The 8905-nt window shown below is 39.9% G+C and overlaps 2 protein-coding genes across 2 annotated transcripts; one reads left to right on the top strand and one right to left on the bottom strand.

Moving 5' to 3' along the window:
* Window positions 1–803: 803 nt before the first annotated feature.
* On the bottom strand, window positions 804–3516 carry LOC107085618 (chromosome unknown open reading frame, human C1orf233). The gene is made up of 2 exons (XM_015376063.1): window positions 3375–3516; window positions 804–3302 (listed from the first exon to the last, which is right to left on the bottom strand). The coding sequence occupies exon 2, from the start codon at window positions 3186–3188 to the stop codon at window positions 2277–2279; it is 912 nt and encodes a 303-aa protein (XP_015231549.1). The 5' UTR covers window positions 3189–3302; window positions 3375–3516; the 3' UTR covers window positions 804–2276.
* A 3890-nt stretch (window positions 3517–7406) lies between these two features.
* LOC107085614 (tachykinin-like peptides receptor 86C) lies at window positions 7407–8567 on the top strand. Its single transcript, XM_015376057.1, has 2 exons — window positions 7407–7509; window positions 7596–8567. The coding sequence occupies exons 1-2, from the start codon at window positions 7423–7425 to the stop codon at window positions 8565–8567; spliced, it is 1059 nt and encodes a 352-aa protein (XP_015231543.1). The 5' UTR covers window positions 7407–7422.
* The last annotated feature ends 338 nt before the right edge of the window (window positions 8568–8905 follow it).

Genomic DNA, 8905 nt, shown 5'->3' with positions numbered 1-8905 from the left:
ATATTTACACCGCATCAGATACCGTTCCCCCATGTTAAGCAGAGGGGAACGCTATCTGACAGGGTTTATAGGCCCGTCAGATACTGTTCCCGCCTGATTTAATTTACGTTGAGTTGCAATAAATGCAAAAAACTCTCTGCAGGTACTTGTCTTTGTCGTCCACTCTATTCAGCCGGCGAGAAGGTGGGGGGCTAGGTGGTGAGGGTTACGGGGGTGGGAAACGCAAAAGTAACACAATAGTTACTTTTACTAGTAACTAGTTACTTTTATTTTGGAGTAACTCAGTTAGTAATTCAGTTAGTACCTCAGTTACTTTTTGGGAGAAGTAACTATAACTAATTACTTTTTCAGAGTAACGTGCCCAACACTGTTCAGTCTTGTCACCAGTGTGATCATGCGAATCCCCTACCGAAGCATATTTGCAGATGCATTTCAATAATACAATATTAGGAATAGTTCAAGAAGAGCAACCAAGAGTTTAAGGAGTAAATGTATCTTCCATACCCCTCCGATCTTTTTGAACATAGTGTGTGTGATTTGAAATTAGTCTCCCCAATTGTATTCCTGTCCAGCTAATAGCAGGTTATAAGAAAACCATTCAGCTGCATTTATACAGAATCCTTCAGGAGCAACTGGGAAAGAAGTTTTTCTAGAAACTTCAGGGTAAATTTCAGATCCAGGACTTGTCCTGCTGGAACTTGTTCATATCCCACAGCTTATGTGTGCAGATATTTTTAGCACACAAATACACCTGCATTCACAAAGAAAACACTAAAGACAGCTGGTAGATATTAAAAGGGACCCCATGGTTCTTTATTTGCAGTCAGCGGGACAAAAAAGTTGTTCTAGCTAAAATATGTTTGCCACAGTATTCAGAGATTGTACAGTGTTTTCTATTGCCCTTTACAGATTGTACAAACACTATATGCAGACCTACAAGCAAAACCCAGAGATGAGAAAAGAAATCAAACTTAGATAAATTGTTTTTTTCTTTCCGAAAACATTGACACCCTCTCAGATTTACTAAAAATACTTTTCTTTTTAATATATCCAAAGCCTTTTATTGAGGCTATTTGTATTGCTGTAGAAACATCACCTGACGGCAGGTGAGAAACAATCTTGAGCGACGGCATAACAGTAAATCAGTGAACTAAACACAGTTGATCAATAATTTTGGTTCAGTGCACCCTGGCAGAGGTTGAAAAGGCATGTTATTTGCAAAGCCACAGCAGATTGTGCTTCAATTTGGTCATAAAAGGATAAACATATAGTTATTACTGATTCATTTTTATAATTCAAGCTCATGTATGGAATCTTTACATATAGGGCGATCAAATATTAGGTCTGTTTACATTGGTGATGAAGGCTTACAGCGAATGAAAATGTTATCGTTAGATAAAACCAAAAATTGGGAGTTTCAATTCTCAACATAAAAGTATTTCCATGTACTACACAATTGTTAATGACTCCTTTTTCTTTTCTCCGTGAATAGAGGCGATCTGGATATATTCATAGCTTGCTCCTGTGTTTCTTATAACCTTCCTTTACATCTGTACATCAGGCAAGCGGCCTGATCCGTCACAGCGATACCATGGCCATTACACCTGGAGTTTTTAGTTTTTTGGCAGCACAGGAAGAAGCTCTGTCCTGCTGGAAAATCGATTTATAATGCAACCGTTTTTTGGCATTTACTTATTCATATTCAGTTACTTAACACAATTATTTCATGTTAGCAGGGTAGGACATAAAACAGTTGTGTTAAAGTAACAAATTATGATTAAGTAAATGCCAAAAAAGGTTGCATTATTTTTTGTTCAGTGTAACGTTCTCCAAAATGGCTGCTTGAATGTAACGGTGGGAGCTAGGCTGGATCTCACGCAGCTTGAATTAGAGCGACTTGACTCCCAAATAACGTTTAATATTTATTTAGAAATTAAAAGAAAAAACGTTGGGCACTAAGAACCAGCCTTTTCTGACGTTGCCTCTGTTTCAGAGGAGGCCCAATGTATGTGATTTGGTATTTATTTATTAATTTATCTTGAATAAACTGAGATTACAATTCCTTCAACTTGCTTGGGAAATATTAACAGTTTTCCCTTCCACTAAACTTTCCATGTGTATTCTTAGATACATTATTGGACTTTTTATTTGCCGTGCGTCATGATCACCAAGAATGTTTTCCCTTTTTAAATTTGAGTTTCTAATTTATTGAGAAGCACCTGTGTCGTAAACATACAAATAAATACATTTGTGACTATGTTTGTGTCCTTATTCCATCAGTGACGTGAATGTGTGCGGTAGGAGTAGGTGTGCTGCGTAGCGGGGCTCATAATGTTTTCTGTGATGTAGGCCACCAGCAGACAAATGATCACCAACATCACGCAGATAGCGCCCCCTACCGCCGTCATGGCAATCACAATGTCCTGCATTCCGGACGACGGCAGCGTGAACTCCACACAGTCAGGCTTGTCTGCTGTGCGATCCGGTCCAGAGCGGCCCAGACTGCGCAGGCAGATCCGATAGGGGATGTTCTCATGCAGCTCGGACAGCATGTAGTCCCTGCAGCCCGCAGCCAGCTGCGCGCTGGCGCACTCAAACTGGGTGTAGCTGCCGTTCCACCAGCAGCTCAGCTCGAAGCCTGCGCGCTGGTGTCGCTCCCCGAAAACAGATTTTAATGGAGAGGTTTCTGCATTTGATAAATCTGGACCAGAATCTCGGGAGTGTTCGGAAAGTCTCTCTTTGGTGTTATTGCCTGCCTTATGGGTCCACTGTAACAGTACGCTGCCGTTGATGAGGAGGTTTGCCACCAGGCTTCCCAAAGCCACTCGCGTCCTGCAGTCCTCCTTATTGCACATGTACCCAAAAAGCGTGCGTCGAAAACATAGCTGCCCAAAAATGCCTCCCTCTATCACCCTGTAGGCACACATCGGTGACACCCCCTCCTCTGGTTTGTGCCTCAGCAGACCCCCCAGCTTCTCAGGAATGATGGAGGCATTGTGGCGTCTGCTTCTCATGTCTCTAATGTGAGCCGATGGCCTGCTGTCATGACTCCGGTTGCCTCTCGCCTCTGATGTCGCTGCAGCTGGTGATGATGATGATGATGATGATGAGGATGCTGTTTGTTGAATTAACGGGAATAGAAGAAGCGCCGACAGGGCGAGCAGCGACGCTCCAAGCTGCTTTGTCATCTCCCGTCCTCTCGTTTAATTATTTTCACTCACAGTGGGTCGCCTGGATGGGCGATGGTACAACCATTAGGTCTGATGTCTGCCATAGAGATCAGCTCATCTTCGTCCTCTCATCTAAAACACAAAATATTATTCTTATGTATTGCATTTAAAGCGACAAAGCCAGAAGAATTTGAAAACACTTACATATTCCTGCAGGACAGAGCAGCTTCTTCTTTTCTTCCTGTCTGGCTTGGCGTAAGTGGCTTTGATGCGCGCTGTTTGAGAGAGTGCGCGTGAAGAAGCGCGCACAGCAGCGTGCTGGGGAGCGTGGGCGCGTGCGCGAAATATTTGGAGCCAGTTGGATGGTGAGTCATCGTCCCACTCAGTGCTTCAGGTGTGGAAAACTGTGGGCCAGAAGAGAGGAGAGCACAGCTGGATGAGAGGCTTTTGGAGTGGTTCTAAAATGACAGCGAGCTTGTTTTTTTATTTTCACGAAAAGCAAAAAGCAGGGAATCTTTATCTTCATTCAAAACATGGGCGTAGGTTTGCAAAGGGACCATAGGGACATGTCCCTACCAACATTTTGGCACCGACCTACTTGTCCCTACCAATAATTCTGTTTGAATAACATGTTTATAGTTTACAATACAGTGTGGTTGCAGCAGTCGCTTCTTTTCTCACTACTTGTATATTGAAGTTAATATTTAAAATGCTCAATGTCAGTTCCTCTTATAGTTCCTGCACTCATCTAAATACAATAAATCTACTTGCAGTCCCTTGAATATGTTATTTTGCTTTGTTTTACAATGCAGAGAATATCAGCATATCAGATAAAAATAATAAGCGTTTACATCTGCTCTGTTTATATCTGCACAATTCTATTTCTTCAAAAGAAAACATCAGATAAATACACATAAAACAGACATATTTAGACTATATTTGGTTAAAAAGGCACGTATTTACCTTCACTGGTAAGTTCAAATGTAACCCTTTTCAAAGTGTTAAGTTGTCCCAATTTTACATTATTCTGAGCCACTGACGCTTCAAACATTGGTAAAAAGCATCTTGTGTGTAGTGCTTATAAAATTTGTATAAATGTAGTAAAAAATCCTGTTTTCTCTTTAAACAAAATGTGCCCTGATGCTCATGTCAAGCATAAAAAAATAGGAGCAGGCATAATTTGTAAGACCAATGACATCAGACCAATTCAATTAAGACCAATAGTGTCCGTACCAAGGTTGAGATCAAACCTACGCCCTTGATTCATAACAAACAAAATAAACCAAAATGACTCTAATATTATTTTACAGTGCGACCATAAACAACATTTCCAAAGATTAATTAGGAGAGAGGAGCGCCACCTTGATTTATCATTTCAATTGTATTTATAGGCCTACAATTTTTGAGATGAGGCTTTAAATGTATTTTGTCTTTTTTATTCATGACAACAGTGTGTGTGAAGGCAGATGAGTCACGTACATTGTAAAAAATTAAATCTGAATAAGTAATTTTTTTCTTAAAATAATTGCACTTATCTTAATTTGAGAGTAAAAACACTGATTCCATTTGAAATCATCTTATTTACCTGCTCAAATGAAGGGTAAATACACTTAATTTAAATGTATTTACTTATTTCTGGATCGGTTTTGCACTGTGTTGCAGCAATATACAATGGAAACAGTATTATCATATTGGGTTATATTGGGTAATGAATTAGATGAGAGAATGATCAATGAAAAAAAATGTATAAAAATGTATTTAACCACCTGATGGAAAAAAAAGGTTAAACTGAGGACTTTCACCAGCAAGAAGTACCAAAATAGTAAAACTGGTTCATTTATGAGGCTTCATTAGTCACAAGGTTGGATTCAAAGTCTCTGATATCATATTCTATGTACTAAATATTCAACCATAGCCTACAAGGTTTTCAAACATTTTAACATTTGTAACTGATTTACTGAAAAGCATTGCTTTTGTTTTGAATGTGTTCAGCTGCAGGCAAGAGTGATTCAACCAAACTGGGTGTTAGAGTTCTGGTTCTGTTATGTTTTTCATTTGGATGTTAAGTTTTGCTTTGCTCCTTGTTTTCTAGTTTTTTATGGCTTAATTCTTAGTTATTATGTTTTTTTCTCAATTACTGTCTTAGTCTTGGTTATGTTATGTTTTCTTTTGAGTGTTCAGTTTTGCTTTACTCCTTGTTTAATAGTCTTAGTAGTTTAATTCTTATTTTGTTGTGTTTCCTGGTTATTTTCAGGGTTCTAGCTTTTTTATTTTTTGCACTCTGCTGCCCTCTTGTGTTCTCCTTTTTCCCTTGCTCTTTTCCTCTCCTGCTCTGTGCACACCTGCTCCCAATCTGCTCATTAGCCCTCTCTTTGTTTCAGTGTCCTATAAATACTCTCTCTGTTCTGTTCTTCTTGGCTGGATCCTCGTCAAACTTCCTCCCACTCGTCTCTCTGAGCCTTCCTCCTTGTGATAGCGATCCCTCTGATGTCTCCATGGCTTCTGGTTCGTCTTGACTTGTTTTCTTGTTTTGATTTCTGGACTTCTGGTTTCCTGTTAGTTTGGACTTTGTTTTCACTTTTGGATTCCTGGTTTCCTGTTTGTTTTTGGACTTTGTTTTCATATTTTGATTTTTGGATTACCTGCCTCTGCTCTTAGTTAACTAATCATTAAATCCACAAGAAATTCACCTCTGCCTCCCTGCCTCTGCTTTTTGGTCAACTAACCATAACCAAATCCTTACACTGGGATGGTTACCATGTCTGATATATTTTTTATTATACCTGTTGGACTTTTGTAGTTTTTTTTTTTTAGTGCTCATTTGAGCTTAAAAGCAATTGATTATTATGATGTGTTGTAAATATGTAATTTTACTTCCATTCTTTTAGTGTGACTTTTACCATCTGTCTATATGGACTGCAGGTGAAAAACAGTTAAATCTAGCATTTATACATAAATGTTTAATTGGCACTGTCCCTGTAATAAATAGATAAATAAAGTTTTTACATATTGTTATGGGGAATGCTTGAGTAGGAATCTCTAAAACCTTGCTGAACCATTTTTTTTAACTACAAAAAGAAACTGCATGTCTTATCAACATGTCTCAGCTTTACATTGCTAGAAAGTGATGATTCTGCTCATTCTTACATAACATTAAGCACCTTTAGACATTAATTTAGCGTCAAGCTACAGGTTCTCCATTTTATTTAGGTCTGGACTTTTAGTTTTATGTGCTGCTGCTGAACCTCTGACTCAGTTTAAAATATTCTTCAGCCTCCAACATTATTTTTTCCAGTGTTGACCTGTATTTATCTGCATCCATCTTACCATCATTTCTGAGTAGCTTCTTTGTGAGTGTTGAAGAAAAGCTTCTCTGAGCATCATGCTGCCACAACCATGTTTCACCTTGGGGTTGGTGATGCGCAGTATTAGCTGTGCAAGAACCTTAAAAAGATCCACTTCCACATGGTTGCTGTACCCCTTAAATGGCTCGTTATAAGACACAAACTTAAAGGAAGAATAAAAGTATAAAATTTGTTATAACAACATCATTTTTTTGTGACATAATGGCGTTTCAAATTGAGTACACCTTTGCTGTTCATTAGTAATCAACACAAATGAAATATTCAAGGTGTGGCTTACTGCTTCACAGCTCTTTAATGCTTAGTGCTTAGTTAAGTTGTTCCATGAAATCACTTCCCTGTCCCACTGGACACCCAGTAAATAATTAGTACCAAGGGAGACAATGATGGCTTGATTAAAGTAAACAGAAAACAAACTATATATATGTATATCTATCCATCTATCTATTGAGAGTTTTGTTTTGTGTTTACTTTAATCAAGCCTTCAATCTCTCTCTTGGTACTAATTATTTATTGTGTGGCCATTCAATCATAGTATCCAAACTTTTTACACTGAAATAATTGAAATATTACTGTACAGATGCACTTAATGTGAAGAAATGGGACAAACCTGGTGATTTAAGCTGTGATTCTGCAGGTCCAGCTGGTTTGTAATACAGGATGAAAACATGGAAAATGCTGATGTATTGAATTAAATCGACCAGAAGCACGGTCAGCAGAGATCCGGTCATGTGCGTTGAATTTAATCATTTGTGTCTATGAACATATATAAAACACCCTGACAGTCAGCAGAGGCAGCTGAACTGTGTGCATAGCCTCAAAGTATCCGTCCTGATCCATGCCTGCCATAAAGGAAAGCTTATCTATGTCTCCCTGCAGAGGATGATGCCATGTCAGAGATTCTCACTGTAGATGCGATTTTGTTTGGACTCTTGGTGTTTTCTGGCATCTTGGGAAACATCTTGGTCATCCATGTGGTAGGAGAACAAGTATTTAATATTTTTATGTTTAAGTGGGACTTTTTTATGTGATTGACATCAGCATCTTTCATTTCTTCTATCAGGTGTTTCAATCTGCTTTGGAGAGTCCATCTCGGAGACTCCCTCCCTCCGATACCATCTTAGTGCACCTGTCTCTGGCCAACCTTCTTACCTCTCTTTTCCGCACCGTTCCCATATTCGTATCGGATCTGGGTTTGGACGTGTCCCTGTCTCCGGGGTGGTGCAGGGTCTTCATGTTGCTCTGGGTGTGGTGGCGAGCCGTGGGCTGTTGGGTGACTCTGACGCTCAGCATCTTCCACTGCACCACCCTGAGGCGTCACCATGTGAACATTGGACCTCTAACGCTACAGAGGGAGAGGCGGAGGGTTTGGGTGGTACTCGGACTCGTGTGGGGGGCTAACCTAGCCTTCTCTGTCCCTGCACTGTTGTTCACTACTCATGTTCATAGCAACGCCACCGTGGAGCTCATGGTGATAAGCTGCACTACAAGACCTCTTCTAGGCTGTGTTTGGGAGTTCCCTTCTGAGCAACAAGGCTCTGCCTTTGCGTCTACTTCCCTTGCCCTCAATGAGGTGTTGCCACTGGTTCTGATGGTTTGCACCAACTTGGCAACTCTTCACTCTCTAGCCAAGCACATTCGAGCTATAACCTCAGGCTCTGAGTCAGGAAGCCACGGGGAGCTGGACAAACATGTGTCCACTGAACGCAAGGCCGCTCATGTAATCATGTCTCTGGTGTCCCTCTTTGTGGTGTGCTGGGTTCTGCAGGTTGCCGCGGTGACATACTACAACCATGACGGGGGACATCATGCTGAGGGGCTGCTAACTGTGGCTCACTTCTCTGCATCGCTCTTTGTGGGATTCAGTCCCCTTGTAGTGGCTCTGGGACATGGGAAGCTGAGGAGGAAAATCAAGAACATGATTCTGGTTTGGACCAACGTCCTTCACAGTCAAGAGACTGAAAGTGTGAATAAATCCCCCAAATCAGACGGAAAGCAAAACAATTTTGCGGCTCAAAAAAGGTTAAGGTTATAAAGGTTAAAAGCAAAGCTAAGCACCAGAAATAATGAAGGTAAAACATCCTGATAATTCATTTTTTGCAATAAAATCTGAAAAAAATTTTAAATTTTAAATTTTTAAAGTTTTGTTTCTTGTCACTTGTAAAGATTGTTGCACACTAACTATCACCTAGTCCAGTGGCAGATTTGTTTGTGGGTAAAATGGCTCTTTACCAATGGGGCCAGAGAACACAGGGCTACACAAGCACTTAAAAAAAATAATGTTAGCCAAATGTAATTTTCAAATACTTTTTGGCATATCCACTTATGTTCACAGATTAAGCAACTGCTATATATATATATATATATATATAT

The sequence above is a fragment of the Cyprinodon variegatus genome, unplaced genomic scaffold (genome assembly GCF_000732505.1).
Source record: "Cyprinodon variegatus isolate N-32 unplaced genomic scaffold, C_variegatus-1.0 Scaffold129, whole genome shotgun sequence".
NCBI classification, from domain to species: domain Eukaryota; kingdom Metazoa; phylum Chordata; class Actinopteri; order Cyprinodontiformes; family Cyprinodontidae; genus Cyprinodon; species Cyprinodon variegatus.
This window is presented reverse-complemented; position numbering and strand designations above follow the sequence as displayed.

Excerpts from the sequence above, each read along its gene's own strand:
- LOC107085614 (XM_015376057.1), top strand. The coding sequence starts at position 7,423 with ATGTCAGAGATTCTCACTGTAGATGCGATTTTGTTTGGACTCTTGGTG. Across the intron at positions 7,510-7,595 it reads ACATCTTGGTCATCCATGTG|GTGTTTCAATCTGCTTTGGA; the intron begins GTAGGAGAACAA and ends TTCTTCTATCAG.
- LOC107085618 (XM_015376063.1), bottom strand. The coding sequence starts at position 3,188 with ATGACAAAGCAGCTTGGAGCGTCGCTGCTCGCCCTGTCGGCGCTTCTT.